This window comes from Podarcis raffonei, chromosome 10, assembly GCF_027172205.1.
Source record: "Podarcis raffonei isolate rPodRaf1 chromosome 10, rPodRaf1.pri, whole genome shotgun sequence".
In the NCBI taxonomy this organism is placed as follows: Eukaryota; Metazoa; Chordata; class Lepidosauria; order Squamata; family Lacertidae; genus Podarcis; species Podarcis raffonei.
In genome coordinates, this window is record NC_070611.1 from 22,955,194 (window position 1) to 22,975,607 (window position 20,414).

General features: G+C 42.7%; 1 protein-coding gene across 3 annotated transcripts in view; it reads right to left on the reverse strand.

The window, feature by feature from the left end:
• The window catches only part of ST7 (suppression of tumorigenicity 7), a 98,859-nt gene that overhangs the window by 78,009 nt on the left and 436 nt on the right, over positions 1 to 20,414 (reverse strand). The window contains exon 1 of one of the 3 annotated variants that reach the window (XM_053405909.1): positions 19,708 to 20,020. The exons of the other annotated variants lie outside the window; for them this stretch is intronic. Coding sequence (XP_053261884.1) covers positions 19,708 to 19,732 — 25 coding nt within the window. The 5' untranslated portion in view covers positions 19,733 to 20,020. Of the gene's footprint in view, positions 1 to 19,707; positions 20,021 to 20,414 lie in introns of those variants that run through there. 3 annotated transcript variants of the gene reach the window in all.

A 20,414-nucleotide genomic window follows, 5' to 3' on the forward strand; every position in this document is an offset into this window, starting at 1 on the left:
GCTCCCTGCTGAAAAAGTTTGCTGACCCCTGTATTTAGTGCAAATGGAATGGATGTCTAACTCTTGAACCACACAAGATATTCAGTGCCATCATCTTGAATCACAGCACTGCCATTTTGAACATTATCATGATGAATATTTTTGCATCCTACGACTACGTGTAGGAAGAAAAAGACGGTTTGACAGATGCAAAACATGAGGCTTGCAATTTGTGGTACAAGGATTTTAGTTCCAGTTAGAACAGTCGTAGGCCTAATAGCTGATAAGGGCTACATAAGAAAATGCTAACAAAACGGGGCATGTTTGACCAGAAATAATATAACGTATTGGAAGGTTCTCATAATAGGCAAAGGTGCAAAGGATTTTGTCTGATCCCCGCCCCCCCTTGTTGGGCACAGCTAACTTTACCAAGCTTTTTTAAAAATAAAAAAAATAGAGACAGTAGTATTTCCACATTCCTACTTGCTATGGAGATATCTTAGTCTTTGCTACAAATATCATTTTAAAATATGTTGTCATCAATAGAGCTTAGGCACATGTACCTGATGCGGAAATATAGTAGTACATGTGCAGTAGTTTTTCTAGCTTACTGTTTCCACTTTCCACAAAACAGCATTTTGTAAGAAAAACTGAGCAATGGGAAACACTATGGTAATTAAGACAAGCACTGTCTTTCATCGCTCTTCATTTTTTACTTTTAAGTACTTTTAAGTACTCCTGCCTCAGAGGAACAGCAGCAGCAGCAGCAGCCGTGCTTTAAGCAGCCAGGTGAACTGGAAATGGAAGGAATGCAATAGAGATCTAGAATCCAGAAAGATGTTCTTTTGGATTTGCTGCAGAAGGAGGAGGGAAGAGAGCAACAGAACTGTGACTCCAGCTTCTGCCTGAATTGTCAGCAGTATGATAATTCCTTCCATCCTTGTTGAGCATGTAGTGCAGGGGTAGGCAACCTAAGGCCCAGGGGCCGGATGCAGCCCAATCGCCTTCTCAAAAACACAGGAATCAGCGTGTTTTCACATGAGTAGAATGTGTGCTTTTATTTAAAATGCATCTCTGGGTTATTTGTGGGGCCTGCCTGGTGTTTTTACATGAGCAGAATGTGTGCTTTTATTTAAAACGCATCTCTGGGTTATTTGTGGGGCATAGGAATTGTTTGTTTTTTTTCCTTCAAAATACAGTCCGGCCCACCACATGGTCTGAAGGACGGTGGACTGGCCCAAAGCTGAAAAAGGTTGCTGACCCCTGATGTAGTGGGTGTGCAGGCTGAGCTTGTATATGTTGCAGGATCATCAGCCTCATATAACCAACATCCATATGCCTAATTAATGCATGAAGAGGTTAATGCCATAGAGTAAGCTGTCCTGCCAAGCTTAGTTATGGCACTTCCTCTTACCTTGGGAGGAAATAGGTAATCTATTGTTCACCACCAACACCCTGTCTACATCTACCTGTGAGAATCTCAGCATGTGAGGAGGTTTAAGCTAGTTGCTCCAGTTCAGTCACATGGCTCTCACCAATCCATCCAACAGTCTAGGAACTTTCACCACTTTGTAAATAATCTAAGTTCCACTGCATGTGCAACTTTTCATGTCATTTGGGAGGCAGGTCTCCCAGAGGACAGGAATTTAAGTACAGGGAGGTGTTAGGAAGCTTGTTGATGAAACCCTGCAATTTAGGACTTCAAAATAGATTCCTTTCATCTCACTAATCTCCAGAATTGTAATGTGAATGAATAGTGCTTTTCAGGAGGGTCTAAAAGGAATGAGTGAGGGATCTCCCTTCAAGATAAAGGAGAAATGAAAGTTAAGATTTGAAAACTGGGCAGCTGGTCTTTTTGATCTAGTCACATTCTTTCCAACAGACAAGTGCTTCAGATCAACTGCTTCTGAAGAGTCAATCAGATGTTAGTGCAGGTAAAGGTCTCCCAGAAACTTCTTATCTAAGTTCCCCTGCTACTCTGTTCCTCCCTCTGCATTCAGAAACCCAATTTTTTCAAACACTTTTCTCTGCCTTTCTTCTAGGTCTATGCTTAGGTCAGATTTAGTCTTGAGTCTATGCACACTTATCTGGAATAAGTCCCATTAAAGTAAATGGTGCTCACTTCTGAGTGGACATGTATATGATTGTATCACCAGTCCAGCATTCCACTGAAAGTTTCTAGAAACGTTTTAATGAACTTAGCAGGTCCCATTACAGTCTGCCATCTCTTTCACTGCCACACCACAAAATTTTCCAGCATAGCTCAGCAGCATAAGATCCCCTAACCCAAACTGGATTTCTGAATACATTCCTCATGGTCAGGATAACATTCTAAATGGTGGACAAAATTGCCTCCAGACCAACCTTGCTATGTTGCACTGCAATATTTCTTTACAATGCACTTGTACTAGTCTCTGTGTAAATGAAAGAAATATCATTCACTGTCTCTCCAAACTGTTCCTCTGCAGGAGAGCTAGGTGGCATGCACAACTTACGTTCTTTATGGGTAATATTCAGTGAAGCTCAGATTCCTCACAGAAGTTTTCCAAATAGCAAAAGGTCAACAGATTAGGTAAAGGGACCCCTGACCATTAGGTCCAGTCGTGGCCGACTCTGGGGTTGCGGTGCTCATCTCGCTTTATTGGCCAAGGGAGCCTGCGTACAGCTTCCGGGTCATGTGGCCAGCATGACTAAGCCGCTTCTGGTGAACCAGAGCAGCACACGGAAACACCGTTTACCTTCCCACCGGAGCGGTACCTATTTATCTACTTGCACTTTGACATGCTTTCGAACTACTAGGTTGGCAGGAGCTGGGACCGAACAACGGGAGCTCACCCCGTCACGGGGATTCCAACCACCAACCTTCTGATCGGCAAGTCCTAGGCTCCGTGGTTTAACCCACAGCGCCAACCACGTCCCTTGGTCAACAGATTAGCTAGGACTTAACTACTAAGACATATAAAACATACACATTTCAAATCAGCAGAAAGCAGGAGCCATGGGAAGGGAATGACTGATTATTGACTGTTATCAATTCCACTTCTGTTCTGAAATTAATAATAATAATAATAATAATAATAATAATAATAATAATTTATTATTTCTACCCCGCCCATCTGGCAGAGTTTCCCCAGCCACTCTGGGCGGCTCCCAATCAGTGTTAAAAACAGTACAGCGTTACATATTAAAAACTTCCCTGAACAGGGCTGTTAAATAGGGACTTGCAAGGCACCAAGTTCATATGGTTGGACATTGCTTTCATATGATAATAATAATAATAATAATAATAATAATAATAATAATTTATTATTTATACCCCGCCCATCTGGCTGGGCCTCCCCAGCCACTCTGGGCGGCTTCCATAGAAACCAAAAATACAGTAAAATATCACACGTTAAAAACTTCCCTGAACAGGGCTGCCTTAAGATGTCTTCTGAATGTCAGGTAGTTGTTTATCGCTTTGACATCTGCTGGGAGGGCGTTCCACAGGGCGGGCGCCACTACCGAGAAGGCCCTCTGTCTGGTTCCCTGTAGCTTTGCTTCTCGCAATGAGGGAACTGCCAGAAGGCCCTCGGAGCTGGACCTCAGCGTCCGGGCAGAATGATGGGGGTGGAGACGCTCCTTCAGGTATACTGGACCGAGGCTGTTTAGGGCTTTAAAGGTCAGCACCAACACTTTGAATTGTGCTCGGAAACGTACTGGGAGCCAATGTAGGTCTTTCATGACCGGTGTTATATGGTCTCGGCGGCCGCCCCCAGTCACCAGTCTAGCTGCCGCATTCTGGATTAGTTTTAGTTTCCGGGTCACCTTCAAAGGTAGCCCCACGTAGAGCGCGTTGCAGTAGTCCAAGCGTGAGATAACTAGAGCATGCACCACTCTGGCGAGACAGTTCGCGGGCAGGTAGGGTCTTAGCCTGCGTACCAGGTGGAGCTGGTAGACAGCTGCCCTGGACACAGAGTTAACCTGCGCCTCCATGGACAGCTGTGAGTCCAAAATGACTCCCAGGCTGCGCACCTGGTCCTTCAGGGGCACAGTTACCCCATTCAAGACCAGGGAATCCCCCACACCAACCCGCTCCCTGTCCCCCAAAAACAGTACTTCTGTCTTGTCAGGATTCAACCTCAATCTGTTAGCCGCCATCCATCCTCCAACCGCCTCCAGGCACTCACACAGGACCTTCACCGCCTTCACTGGTTCTGTTTTAAAGGAGAGGTAGAGCTGGGTGTCATCTGCATACTGATGAACACCCAGTCCAAACCCCCTGATGATCTCTCCCAGCGGCTTCATATAGATATTAAAAAGCATGGGGGAGAGGACAGAACCCTGAGGCACCCCACAAGTGAGAGCCCAGGGGTCTGAACACTCATCCCCCCCACCACTTTCTGGACACGGCCCAGGAGGAAGGAGCGGAACCACTGTATGACACTGCCCCCAGCTCCCAGCCCCTCTAGACGGTCCAGAAGGATGTTATGGTTGATGGTGTCAAAGGCCGCTGAGAGATCCAGCAGAACTAGGAAACAGCTCTCACCTTTTCCCTAGCCCGCCAGAGATCATCAACCAGCGCGACCAAGGCAGTTTCAGTCCCATGGTGAGGCCTGAATCCCGATTGGAAGGGATCCAAATGGTCCGTTTCCTCCAGGCGTGCTTGGAGTTGTTCAGCAACCACCCGCTCAATTACCTTGCCCAAGAATGGCAGATTTGAGACTGGGCGATAGTTGGCCAAATTGGCCGGGTCTAAAGATGTTTTTTTAAGAAGCGGTTTAATGACCGCCTCTTTCAGCGGGTCTGGGAAGGCTCCCTCACAGAGGGAAGCATTCACCACCCCGCAGAGCCCATCGCCCAGCCCTTCCCGGCTCGCTTTTATCAGCCAGGATGGGCAAGGATCAAGGAGACAGGTGGTCGGTTTCACTTGTCCAAGCAGCCTGTCCACATCCTCGGAGGTAACAGATTGGAATTGATCCCATGTAACAGGACCAGACAGAACTCTAGCACTCTCCCGCCCTGGCCCTGCTCCCACGGTGGAGTCTACCTCCTTCTGAATCTGAGCGATTTTATCTGCAAAAAACTTTGCAAAAGCATTGCAGGAGATCTTGGGGTCCCTACCAGGCCCCGGTGGTACAGGTGGTTCCGATAGATTGCGAACCACCTGAAAAAGTCTCCTGCTGCTGTTTTCTGCAGATGCAATGGAGGCGGCGAAGAAGGCCCTCTTCGCCGTCGCCATTGCCACTTGGTAGGCTCGACGTTGAGCTCTAACCCGTGTCCGGTCTGATTCAGAATGAGTTTTCCGCCACCGGCGCTCTAGCCGTCTCAACGATTGTTTCATCACCCTCAGCTCCGGGGAAAACCACGGGGCTGTCCGGGCTCCATGCAATCGGAGAGGGCGCTTCGGAGCCAGACAGTCAATAGCCCTGGTTAACTCCGCATTCCAGCGTGCCACCAGGGAATCAGCTGAAAGGCCATCAACTTGGGATAAAGCATCCCCTACCACTCTCTGGAAGCCAATTGGATCCATTAAGTGGCGGGGGCGGACCATCCGAATCGGTCCCACCTCCCTGCAGAGGGGAAGGGTTGCGGAGAAGTCCAGTTGCACCAGGAAGTGATCTGACCATGGCACTTCTTTTGTTTTGCTTTTAGTTAGTGTCAGATCACCAACATCCATAGAGGTGAACACCAAGTCTAAGGCATGTCCACGGCTATGAGTTGGGCCAAACTTATTCAGGGACAGTCTTGGATATGCGCTTTAATAATATATCCAGCAAATTGTTACTCTAAATATTAGAAATGGTATCTTTACCTGGGCAGTCCATGGCAGCTGTCAATTCAAAGAAGATTCAGTACTGTTTGCTCACAGAGCTTCCACAGAGCCAAGAAACTTCAGCAAAAATAGTACCACCATGTGTGTATTCTGAACAGGTTTTGCAACATATATTGATCTTATCTCTGGACTCAATCACCAAGCCTGGGATCGTTTGTCTCATAGAAACCTGAAGGTGAATATCCATCTCTTAGCACAGTAACCCTGACATGGCAGAGTTAGCTTCCCATACCCAACAGTAAACCAGATGGGCATCTTGTCAAAGCTGTGAAAAATACCAGACCTACAAAAGACTTATGGGTAAGCTTAGCAGCACTATAAGTTGGTTAAACAAACACCTTTCATTTCCCTTATATAGTTTAATTCTTAGGAGCAAGTCATCAGTACCTTCATGGAAACCTATCTGATTTTCTTACGTTCTCTGTGCCAGGATGCTGCCTTTGGAGCCAACCTGGAAATTTGAACTGGCACAGAAAGCAGCATTAAGAATGCTTGCAGGGCCAAAGAGTCAGAACATATTACAGCAATCCTGCACCAGTTATGTTGGCTGAATGCCTTGCATTCTCCCCTCAGTGCAAGGATTTACGCTTGTGCAACAGGACTTCCCCCCCTATCCTCCCCAGGATCGTAAAACTGGTTTAATTCATGCAAAAAAACCCAACAACCCAACAACAACAACCCAACAACTTCTCATTAACTTTGCAACATACTGATAGAGTTAAATGTTGCCATTGCACATATTAAGTACAGTATTTTGCAAAGGACTCAAGCACAACAGGCTATGGACTTCACATCTCTGAGCCTTTCCCTTTCTTTGCCTAGGAACTCTTTTCAGAACTGTTTAAAGTAGCAGCTTTCCCCCCTCCAGATTTTAGCCTGGAAATTAAACATGCCTTGCACTTTTCACTGCACATACATTTTTAAACTTAATGGCTGGGAATGCAGCACGATCCATTTCCAAAACCAATGGGCTTGCTTAGTCATCCTTTCCGCCATTCATCAATTCTTCTACACGAAGAGTGACTCAGAAACTATGAGATGAATCCAACAAAACATATTTTCGCCTTTGCTTTGGCTTTCCTCCCCCATACAATCAAAACTGATTTGAAATGTTGATCATTTCAGCCATAAAGGAATGACACCTAAAAAGACGGTGAAGTTTAATAACAATATTATTCTTGCAGTAATGCAGCCACTACTGATAGCGATGTAAGTCGTTATGACGGTTATTAATAGGCTGTAGAAACATCTATCAATTACTAGGCTAAATTTAAATTACTAGGCTCATTTAAAATAGGCAATTCATTGCCGATTCTGTTTTTCTAACTCCAAGTCACAAATTTCATCCAGTGGGATAAAAAGTTCTCTCTCTGCTTTAAATGTTCATTTTGTATTGTTTTAACACTTGTATTCAGCTGTTTTTTGTACTACACCCTCCCCATATCTGCTCTGGAGCATTGGGGGAACCCCAGCCCAGATTTAAGAGGCACGTGGACAGCAAAGGAGGGAAAGTTCTGTTGTGCAAACAGAGAACATTAGTTGGATACAACCCAATGATAATAATTTTCATGGGCAGCCCACTGGCCCAATAAAAATTAATCTTACTTCATGCTTTCTCAGTTGCTGAATTTAACGTAGGATGTGGATGCTGTTATGCCTGTGGCTGATCACATTGTGTCGCGGGCTCTCATCTCTCACAGCTACAAAACTAAGATGCCTAGGTAGGCATACATTGGAATTATTAGGAACCAGAATACAGTACAGTGGTGCCTCGCAAGACGAAATTAATTCGTTCCGCGAGTCTTTTCGTCTTGCAATGTTTCTCGTCTTGCGAAGCACAGTCCGTCGCAACTGCGCCTCTTCAAGCGGCTTTAGGAAAAAAGCGAACGAACTCGCAAGACGTTTTCGTCTTGCGAAGCAAGCCCATAGGGAAAATCGTCTTGCGAAGCGACGCAAAAACCGAAAAACCCTTTCGTCTTGCGCGTTTTTCGTTTTGCGAGGCATTCGTCTTGCGGGGCACCACTGTATAATGCAAGACATAGGCTTCCTGTAGGCTACTGAAAGACTGCTGTTCAGTGCATCACTACCCACGTTAAAGTACTTCTATTATCTTCCCTTACACAAAATGCATATAAGGCTGAAAGGTACTAGGAACAAACTGAGTCCAAAGATTTCCAGGCATTCATACCTCAAACAATCATTTAATGCATAACCAGCCTTCAGTGTCCAGTGCCCACCATTTCTCATAGCCTTCTTTGGATTTCCATTTGTTGTTGAGCTACAACTCCCATCATCCCTGGCTGATGGTCATCTGGAAGACCACAGGGAAACTAATTACTGATTGATAATTGAGCTTCTGAGCCTCCCAAGCAGTCCTCAGTGCCAGGCAGACTCATCCTGGGAACAAGTAACAGAACAGGAACAGTCTGCAAAGTGCCTTTTGTTTACTAATTAATCAGTCCAACCAGTCTTTGTATGTTTGGGCTCTAAATGCTTCCACATCAGAGAGTATGTCTTCCAAATAAACTAGAATTGCCCCATAAATTGTATTATTTATTTTTTAGCAGTCCACCTATTAGGATGTGTACTTTGGACCACTGTTCTTTAGTGTCCCATTTACATCGCTACCAATACCCTACAAATCCACGAGCAATTATTTTGCACTACAAACCTTTGTCGTGGTAACCGCAAAACTGACACTCTTACTCATCCAAAGAATGAAGAACAAAACAAATACCAAGTGGTTTTTGGTGGTTTGCTCTAATGGAGTAATGCAATGCAGTAATGCAATTACCAGAACACAACATGAGGGAGTATGCAGCTGTCAGCACTTATGAAAACTCTTCCCTCAGAAGTTACATGCAATCTTTCGGAAAAGAACGGCAGCATCTTCAAGAGCCTAAATAAAAACATAAATCTAGCTATGCCTATTTCAAAGATCCTGACATGCACAGGAAGGCATGCCCATCAACTCCAAATGTCCAAATATATTAATCCCAATTAGATTTAGGACCAGTCCCTCACCACTGATTGAATGACTTAACATCAAAGCAGTCTGCACCAGAAAGAAGTTAAAGATGTGTGCAATTTTGTTAACTATTCTGTTGGTAATTCCTTTTTTTAAAAAAGATATTTATTAAAGTTTTCAATTTTTTATGCAAACAAAAAACAAAAAAAAATATTAAAAAGACATATAGTTCATAATACGTAGTTTTCAATAACATATTTCTCTGACCTCCTCATACCTCCCCTTCTTGTATTCCATTTCAAATTATTTGTTCAGCAAATCCTTAACTCAAAGCATTACAGCTTATAAAAACACCTTATTTTCTATCCAACCATTTTTTCATGTTCCTTTATACCATTACAGCTAGAAACCACTCAATTTCGATCCAGCATCATTCAACATTCCTTAATTTTACAATATTTCTGTAAGTAGTCCTTAAATTTTTTCCAATCTTCTTCTGCCGACTCTTCTCCCTGGTCACGGATTCTGCCAGTCATTTCTGCCAATCCCATACAGTCAATCAGTTTCTATTCTGTTGGTAATTCCTGACTTGGACCATGCCAGCCGTATTGATGCTACTAAGAGACATGTGAAATAACAAATCAGCACAGACAGTGACACTTCTCAGTATATTTTAGAATCATAGAGCTGGGAGGGACTCCAGGGATCATCTAGTCCAGCCCACTGCAATGCAGGAATATGCCCTCATACAGGGATCACTACCTTGGTGTTATCAGCACCACACTTTAACCAACTGATCTAACTGGCAATGTTTGTGGCTGCTGAGTGTTGCCAGCAGGCCAGGAGCATACAGGTAGTAGTAGTAGTAGTAGTAGTAGTAATAAAAAAATACGATAGTCCTTCAGATATTAAAAGCTTCCCTAAACAAGGCTGCCTTCAGATGTCTCCTAAAAGTCTGGTAGTTGTTTTTTCCTTTGACATCGGGTGGGAAGGTATTCCACAAGGCGGGTGCCACTACAGAGAAGGCCCTCTGCCTGGTTCCCTGTAACTTGGCTTCTCGCAGTGAGGGAACCGCCAGAAGGCCCTCGGCGCTGGACCTCAGTGTCCACGATGGGGGTGGAGATGCTCCTTCAGGTATACTGGACCGAGGTCTTACACTTTCCCCAGGTCTCAGAGGACTAAACTGGCCAGGGGGTCCTGCCAGGGACTGGCTGCTTTTTTGTTCTAACAAGACTGCCATCCTGGGCCCTCGGATAAACTCTGTCCAGGCCTGGTAGACAGTTAGAACATCAGGTATCCTCCTCCCTGCCCCTGCCCCATTTTCTGTCTGGACATTCCCTTATTGAGAAATGTCACTATAGTGCTTAGTTATACCATCAATATCTGTATTCTGTAGGATTATGACAAGATGGAATGGCACAGCCTGAGGATACATGAGACTACTGCAATCTTAAAACGAAGCAGGCGATAGGCTGGTCAGTCAGTGCCTGATAAACAGTTGTCTGGGATCCCCATTTAAGATACTACGATAATTAAAAGAAAAATGTCTGCTTCCATTGATTTCCCCCCACTTTCTACTTCAAACACAAATGCCCTGCCAATTTTTGTACTACATCTCCCATAATCCTTCACTGTCAATTACCTTTCCTGAGCTCCAGAGGTCAGTGAAGTTGAATTTTATAGCATTTTATAGTGTTTGAAGGCTGACCTCTAGTGTTTGGTATAAGGCTTGGCCATTCCTCTCTCATTACTATGACATTTCTTATCCATCCCCTCTCATAATGTAAATAATAAAATGGATCTCCTAAATCCAAACACCACTGATGAGTATAAAATTTCAGTCAGTAAACAGTGACTGTATATAGAGAGCAACATAAGGAGTGCAAAACTTAGCACGGACGAACTTTAGAGATGGCAAAAGCATTTGAAAGATTTTAAAATTTCTAAATTATATGGAATGCATTTAACAGGTTGTGAATCCCCTACCTTCAACACGTTCAGTATTTTGCTTATTAGTTTTAAAAGGCCAGGTTTGCACATACACCAACACAGAAGCAGAAAACAGTATTTCAGTTACAACATAATAATCTGACCAGAGTGGATAATTTTTTTTATTTAAATTGGATTCCCCCCCCCCTTTAAATCGGATTTTTAAAAAATAAATAATTTGGATTTTTAAAATAAAATGCTTTTGGAGGGAAAATCTTTCTAAAGATAGTTTTCTATTTAAGTTACATTATAGTCCAAAGGCTATTCATCAGGAAATAAGGATTTGTTTTAAATTTTTTATGTGTGCTAAAATTCAGTCTAAGGTGTTTTTTAAAAAAAAATTGTTTAACCACAACCACATCAGTTAACAAACATGGATACATATGCTATGATGTTATTGTTTCAGTTAAATAAATTGTTTAAATTGTTGTTAAGGAAATGATTTTTTTTCTCCTTCCAATAAAGTACAGCAGAAAACTTTTCCAAATATAAACAGTTAACTTATTAAACCTCACAACAATTTCCAAATTATCTGTCAATGTATTTCTAATAGTATAACCAAATCAGTAATTTTTGATATAACTGTAAAAACTACTCTGAAAATTTATTATTCCAAAAATGAAACCTTCATCTGATTGTAAATATTAAGATTATACCACAAAGAATGAGTTTTTCTGGGCGGCGGGGGAGTGGGTGATTTACGTAAATCAAGTCTTACTGACTAGTGATTTAAATCAAGTCTTACTGACTAGTGATTTAAATCGATTTGATTTAAATCAAATCTACCCTGAATCTGACACACCAGTATAAAAGAAAAAATGAACAATTATGCTTTACTTGTATACAAAACCATTGCTGTGTGCTGCTAGCAGCCGGCCCAATGGAAACATCTATTTAATTTAATTTAATTTATTTCCTATATTTATTGTCCACTCTTCTTCCTTCCTGGAGCCCAAGGCATGGCATACAGATGTCTCCTGTCTAGTCACTAACCACACCTAGATCTGTTCATCTTCTGCAAGGTAGTAAATTTGTCTCATGTATCTTCAGATCATACCTGGCATCTAGTAGCAGACCACAATGGCTCAACATCTAAGGACTGTCTTGTCTCACACCATCTGCCATGAGGTGTATTGAAACTGGAAAAATCATAACTTGTGAAAGATAGCGATGCTTATAAACTGAAGCAGTTGAGCTATACCAAAGTGATAGTTAAAACACCTTGAAAAAACATACCATTTCAGCCTACATAGCAATGCTGCATAGTACCACACAGTGTGGAGTAAAATTTATGACTGCCCTGTAATGATCCTTTCATGGGAACCCAGGAGATCTATGGAGCATAAAACTTGTAACTTGTGTGCTTAGCTTTGTTCTAGCAAACTCCATTTTGAGAAGCCATGTGGCTAATTTCCCTAAACCAGTAAGCATATTACTGGTAAAAAATAAAACCAGTAAGCATATTACTTATTTAAATAATTATGAAATTATGAGTACCCCTTTCCTCTTCCCCGAAAACAACTGACTCCACAGGGTTTGCTATGAAAATGAAATGAAACCCAAGAGATGGCAAGAAATGAATCTAAATAAATAATAATGTAATGAGATGATGGATACCTAACTTATGGAATCTGGAAAAAGCAACACAGCCAGTATGTTTGGCTAGGGGGGGAAAGGAATTCCTCTCCTTAATCCAGCAGAGGTCAGATGAATCTCTTATGGTTCCAACAGCCAAGACATGCAGTAGAAAGCAGACAGGATAACCTAACCTCATATTCGGACTGACAAAGAGAAGATAGCAGAGAATGAAAGGGATGTTGACATTCCTATACACAGAATTTTCCTACATGTTTGTTTGTCTTCCCCCATCCTGCTGTCCCTGTCCTGACTGCAAGAGCCAGGGCTTTCCAAACAGATGAATAAGGAACGAATTCCACAGTAACCATTCTCCTCTTCCCCACCCCGAGAGGCACTGGTAAAACTTGAAAAATAACAAGCCCGGGTGCACAGGTGAAACTTTTCCAGTAGTGGAGGCAGATTAGCTTATACCAATGGCTTATTAAAAAGCAGAAACATCACCTTGCCAACAAAGGTCCATCTACTTAAAGCTATGGTTTTCCCAGTAGTGATGTATGGAAGTGAGAGCTGGACCATAAAGAAGGCTGATCGCCAAAGAATTGATGCTTTTGAATTATGGTGCTGGAGGAGACTCTTGAGAGTCCCATGGACTGCAAGAAGATCAAACCTATCCATTCTGAAGGAAATCAGCCCTGAGTGCTCACTGGAAGGACAGATCCTGAAGCTGAGGCTCCAATACTTTGGCCACCTCATGAGAAGAGAAGACTCCCTGGAAAAGACCCTGATGTTGGGAAAGATTGAGGGCACAAGAAGATGGGAACGACAGAGGGCGAGGTGGTTGGACAGTGCTCTTGAAGCTACAAACGTGAGTTTGACCAAGCTGCGGGAGGCAGTGGAAGACAGGAGTGCCTCCTGGCATGCTCTGGTCCATGGGGTCGCGAAGAGTCGGACACGACTAAACAACTAAACAACAACAATGGCTTATACTCAGTTATACTGAGGAAAACTGCTGCTTTTATCGTTACACATTCATATCCAAATAGCACCTAAGAGAATCAATCTCAGGCCCTGCACACAAGATTTACAGATACGGTGCTAAAGATGCAGCCTTTAGGCATTTTTGAATCTTCAGCCTAAAACCCATGACCAACACAAAGACATAGTATTTTGAAAGCACCAAGATTTCACTTTCTGGAATTAACTTTCCGACACGACTTATTTATGGTGTTACTTGGTGAAAGACAAAGGGAGAGGACTGCATTTGACAAAAGAGAAGTTTGGGTTAACTGGCAGCAGAAAACATAGCCATGGCAAAACTGGAGTTTTATAACAGTCAAGAAAGGATTGGGAGCCGTGAGGAAGAATTTGAAAAAACTGAGGAAGGTGAGACGGGGGGCAGGTATTGTAGCAGGAGTTTGGAGCAGCATTAAAATATGCTGTAAACCTCTCGTTTTTAGGATTATCACAGTAATATTATGACACAAATGCAGCAGAGCTTGATTTCACCTTGAAAGCTTCTGCAATCAAGCCAAACTGAAAGGCCTTAGCTTAGACCGATGTGTTATTTATAAAGAACTTTTTAGCCTTCAGCATGAAACACAACAGAGATTGTGCTTTATTTATGGGAAGCAGAATGCATTCAGAACCTCTTATTGCAAAAAAAAAAAGTCCTGAAGAAAATAATCACATAATTCCAAAAGCTAGTAACATAGGAAACTGCCTTGAATCAAGCTCTACCAACTGCACAGTGTCGTTCATCTACACTGACTTGCAATGGTTGTCCAGGATTTCAGACTCTCCTAGCCCTAACGGAAGATGCTGGAGATTGAAACTGGCTGTTTTATACCGCAGGGCGCCTTAAACGTTCACCAAATAAATAAATTGCATTGCAAAAGACAGCAAGAGAACATTAGAGGCTGGTTTGCAGCTAAGCTCATTTCCGGAAAGTTTGTGAACATGAATGTATTGATTATGATAACTTATAAACAATCAGATTTTTCCTTATTGCCCTGTTGTATAGTGTATACTTAAATACACTAAGTCAACAATCCTATGCACAATCGCCAGAGAATATTATTGTGATATGCATATGGACTCTACTGGTACAGACTTTTAAACAGGCCTTAAAACTCCACTTAGTTCAGGTTACGTCTCTGTAAAGGAATTATATGGTGTTAGTCTGAAACTGCTCAAGTTGTTTCAGTTAATTATAATGACGTGTTACTAGCTGTGAATTGTTTTAGGCTGCCAGTTGTTTTTATTGAAATGTGAGACTGTACTTTATGGTTGTTTTAAGTAAGCAGCCTTGTAAGATAGATTTGCTCTAAGAGACAGCCTATAAATTAAAATAATATAAATTCTCCCTGTCCTCAAGATCCAAACACTTCATCAGGTTTCCTATTTCTGGACCAGACAAAGGGGTGTGGGGGGGTGATGCATGGAAGTATTTCTTCAGGGGGAAAATATCTAGGAGCTACCTAACTACCTTCTGTATTTCGGGGTAAAACTGATGTCACCTCCATTTTGGGGGGAGGTGCTTTAATTAATTCTTGGTCCTCTCCACTTTTTTGAATTCGTATATCTCTACTTTCATATCCCCAGTTCCTTGTTTTTGTTTTGTTTGTTTGTTTGTTTTCACGGGTACTTTATTACAAGGCGCCTGCTATTCAATGTAATTTTATTCTGCACTAGCTCAGGTGTCGGAATCTCAATTCTGCTGCATACATGAATCCAAAGATGCATGAAGAAACTCCCACAGCAAAGTTTTCCACCACAGTCTGACATTTTCTCCATTTCCCCCCCTACCGGCTAACCATTTCCTATTCACCCTGGTCCTTCTTGCTTAATGTAGGTGCCCGGTCTGTTTCATTGCATTGTTTTCCTGGTCAGCACCTACTGAATTAGCACTAAACCAGGGGTCAGCAACCTTTTTCAGCCGTGGGTTGGTTCACTGTCCCTCAGACCATGTGGTGGGCCGGACTATATTTTTTTGGGGGGTGCGAATGAATGAATTCCTATGCCCCACAAATAACCCAGAGATGCTTTTTAAATAAAAGCACACATTCTACTCATGTAAAAACACGCTGATTCCCGGACAATCCGCGGGCCGGATTGAGAAGGCGACTGGGCCGCATCCGGCCCACGGGCCTTAGGTTGCCTACCCCTGTACTAAACAAATGTTGAATAAAAGCAGCTTCGTTATTCTACAACACAGAATGCAATCTCACTTACAGTCATAAAAGAGAGAAAGGAGGTGCTATTGTCGGGGGGGGGGACAGGGGAAGTAACAAAACCAACTGAAACCATCATGGTTATTTTTGGGAAGTCACATTTTAGATTCATCAGCTTTCCTGTGAAACAAAACCTTCTCAGGAGCCTCTTTGTCTGGGTTTTCACAACCTTTCTGCTGCAAGACTAATTGCATCCTTAAATTTTTAATAGACTTTAAGAAGGGAAGGCCACAATCCAACACAAAAGCAATTGGGCTTCAGCTTGTTGATTTCTAGTGGATCCTGCACTGAACTGTGGTCAGTAAGTTCGCATTCTTACAGTACAAACCCAAACATGTCTACTCTGAAGTATGTCCTAATAATTCAAAGAAAAAGAATTCAGTGGGGTTTACTCCCAGGTAAGTGTGGGAGGTTGTGTGGAGCAGCTCCAGGCTGGCACAGCACAGGGGCTAAAGGTAACTGACTGGCATTGGATCAACTGGCTCCATAAATAGGTTTGTTCTGCCTGCACTCTCAAACACATTTCAGGTTCTTGTGCCAGCAGCAGCAGTTTTGTTGACTGCAATGATAGCCAGTGGGACCGCTCCGTTCACACACAACTCAGCAGAGGGATACCATTGCAGAATCTTAAACCCCGCCAGCTGTGCGGATTAAGGGTTAGGATTGCTCTGTTAATTTCTAACTACATGCAAACAAAAGAAGACATGAGACTGAATAAAAGGCCAGGATAAAAAATAGCAGGGTTTTAAAAGGCCAAGATGAATTTAAGCAGATTTTTTATAAAAAAAATAAAAATATGTACCTCATAGCACATTATCAAGGCTAAGAACATATGCTGGGTTATTTTGGACTAAGGCAAGAACACATTAATCTCGGGTGATTATTTTAGTTTCTTGCCTGACACAATGACTGTGCTGTTTTTCCTTTCCTTGCTGGCAATAGTTATAATACTCCAAAGCTTATTCTGCATCATACATTTTGTAATTTCTATTTTATTATCATATTTGCATTACGGAAATTTACGATAAGTTATAAATTTAAGGCTCCTCTGCTTACCATCACTTATCCATCACTATTTCTACAGGATACTACAGATATTGCTTAGCTGGGCAATACAGTTTCCAGACTGGTAAAAATTGACCTCTGATTTTAAAAACTGAAAGTAAGGGAAGTATGTGGAGGAAACTGGCAATAGAACTTCTTGACAATCCCACCATGATCCCATTTGATGATGACTGTGATCTAAACCAGAGCCTAGGGCTTGCCGATCAGAAAGTTGGCGGTTCAAATCCCCTCAACAGGGTGAGCACCAGTTGCTTGGTCTCAGCTCCTGCCAACCTAGCAGTTCAAAAGCACACCAAAAAGTGCAAGTAGATAAATAGGTACCGCACTGGCGGGAAGGTAAATGGCATTTCCGTGCGCTGCTCTGGTTCGCCAGAAGCGGCTTAGTCATGCTGGAAGCTGTACGCCGGCTCTCTCGACCAATAAAGCAAGATGAGCGCCACAACCCCAGAGTCGTCTGCAACTGGACTTAACTGTCAGGGGTCCTTTACCTTTACCTTTTTTAATTGCTGAAAAGGATATAGTTATCCTCTTTATAAAATGGATGCAACTAAGGTGTAATTTTCACTACATGGCACAGCTGTCTCTGAATGAAAGCTTCATAGTGCAAACCAGGGACTTACATGACGGATATGTTGCTTCATAAATCATCTTGGTGAGAACTGGGCCTGATTGGCCTGCAATCAAGTAGCTAACAAAACCTAATCACAGCTGTTGTTGAAAACCAAAGCCCAACACTAGTGGTTAGTGTTATAGTGCTTGCATAGCTAAGAGAGGAGGCCCAAACAGTCACCCAATATTATAAATCAGGGGCTAGACCCTCCAATGCTGTTGCACTACACCCAACGGAGGACCTACCTGGTGAGCCCTTCACAAATTTCAGAATAATCTAATAAAAAAATCTTAGATAAACCCATTTTAAAGCAGTTCCTCAAATTCTCCCCCAATGGAATCTACACACATATGAAAAACGTTCTGAAAATGCTTTTAAAAAATGTTTTTAAAAATACATTGAATTTTCCATAAGGATCACTATCGGCATCTAGTGTCATATTGTATATTGCACTTAAAACACAGTTAAAATGTTTTATTTGCAGCTGTATAGCTGAGTACAGGGGAATCTCTGTAGAAACTATGGATTGGTTAGTTGTATTTTTCCTTGAGCTACAAAGCACTACATTCAGCATTCCCATCTCTATATACAAAAGCTTACAAGTACAAATCCACATTTCTTTGCCTATATTTCATGAAAAATACTCAAGACGACATCATAAAGCATAATACAAAATCAGCACTCACAGCATACACCCATGTTGTTTCTTCAAACACAAATATGCCCCTCCTCCAATTAAAATACTCATTTATAACAGCCAAAGAAGCCGAACCTTTCTGCAAATCTCTAGGCCCATTCTGTTTGAATGTGCCTCCCAAAACATTTACAATTCTCTCCTACCTTGCATAGCTTTTGATGGTTGGCCAACAACATCAGTTTGAAATGTGAACACTCCAAAATGGGAAGCAGCAAGGCCAGTACAGTATGCAAAAAGCCACGTATATAAACAGTAGCTATACCAACAGCAAACATTCTTTGCCATTACAACAAATATGAGCAGCCTCAAAACCTCTGCATTCTGTCCTCTCTTTCCACTGGACATTAGAATGGAGCTTAGAAGCTTCAATTCTTGGTTTGTGAGGAGCCATACAGTGGTACCTCAGGTTACATACGCTTCAGGTTACAGACTCCGCTAACCCACAAATAGTGCTTCAGGTTAAGAACTTTGCTTCAGGATGAGAACAGAAATCGTGCTCCGGCAGCGCGGCAGCAGCAGGAGGCCCCATTAGCTAAAGTGGTGCTTCAGGTTAAGAACAGTTTCAGGTTAAGAACGGACCTCTGGAGCGAATTAAGTACTTAACCCGAGGTGCCACTGTAATTCTGTCCGAAGCTACAGTTTAGCAATCTACGTCTTACCCATTGATTCGCCCCTACAAATTAACTTCACCCGCAAATATTATTGGTATTATATTAGAATTGAAGAATTTGGGAAATACAAACATGCTAATTTCTTATTGCCACTTGTGCTAACAACCTGAAATGGCAAAGTAGATTCTCTAGCTTCTCCCTGCGACACAAAGTAGTACCCAACTTGCTAGCAGATGAAGGGGGAAACTTAACACTGATTTCTAATAGCCTTTCCTAGTTAAATTGGTGGAAAACATTATTAAGGCTAGAATTATCAAGCATACAGAACAACAAGCTTCGCTGAGGTAAAGCCAGTGTGGCTTCTGCAGAAGGAATTTTTGCTAAATCCATCTTTTAAAATTGAATCAATAAACATGCAGATGTAAAAAATACAATATATTTGGAATTTCAAAAACATAATAATCTAAATCTCTCTTCAAATGCTCTTCTGAAAACTTAGTGGCTATATGGGAAGAAGCCCAATTACAATAATGGACTGGTAACTGTTCTGAGAGCAGCATATAAATTAACCTAGAAAATAAGTAATGAAACAACAAATATTGGCTAAAAAGAGGAAAGCAGAAAGAAAAAAAATTGAAAATATTTCCCAAAGAAGGAAAAACCAAAGAGTGAATCTGCACTGGAGCAATTTAACAGTCATACATTATTTGAAGTTGGGATGGATTAGGGAAAGACTCAAGTTTGTGAATGACACCAGATCATTCAGAGTGTTAAAATCCCAAACAAGCTGTCAAAAGCTCTGAAGGGGCCTCTCTACCACCGAGCCAAATAAGCAACAAAACAGCAGGTGAGGTGGAAAGTGATTAAATTCACAATTATGACCTTTAGGCTAGAAAAGCATTCAGAAAGGACAGGCGAAATCCACAGAGCAGAGATGGGGAACCTGAAGTGCTTCTGATGTTGCGGGACTCCAGCTCCCATTAGCCCCAGTCATTTCATTTTCATTTCACTTTTCATTTGTCAGCTTAACCCACAGCCAAGGGCAATGAAGAGTTGTGGTCCAGCAACATAGAGCTATCAGGGGTGGGGAATCTGTGGCCCTATCGACAACTGCAAGGCAGTATACCTTGCAGGTACTTCTGAAGAGGAGAGTTCAGGATCTCACCATCACACCTTCCCGTTCTGCTCATGAGTCTTCAGAGGGAAGCCATAGATGACCAGCCTTCTGTTCTGACCCAGCAAATACAATGCTTATTTCTTCTTCTTTTTAAGGTGGTCTGCCAGCACCTCCTCACAGCTGGGACCGTGGAGATGCCTCATTATAACGTGCATCTTCCATTGAGAAAGAGGGCGGAGATACCTTTGCCCAAATTACTTCCCGCCTTCTGCGTGTGAGGTTCCCCCCACCTCAAGTCCTGACGAGGAGCAGGAAGGCATCGCTGCTTCTTCCAACTGAACGTCTTTCTTCCTTTCCCCCTTCTTTGTAGCGACCCACCATTTATTAGCGGGGCTGAACAATTTTTGCGGCGGGGAGGAAAGGCGGTTGAAATTAAAACTCCCCTAAAAACGTCCCTTGTCCTCGACCCGCCCTCAAAGCGCCCGGTTGCAAGAAGGGGGGCGGGCGCATCAGACTGAAAAAAGGGGGTGGATTTGGAAACTGGGGGGGGGGGCAGCAGGCGGACCCTCATCCTCAACCCTCCCCCCAAAACCAAGCATGCCTATGTGAAGAAATATGAGGAAAGGGTGTCGCAGCTGTTACTGTTTTCCAGTCTGTGGGGAGGAGGGGGAAAGAGCAACGGGAGAGGCAGGAAAAGTTTGCAGCACGACGCCTTCTTTCCCCGTTGCCCCTTCGCCTTTTCCCGCCCAGCCGTG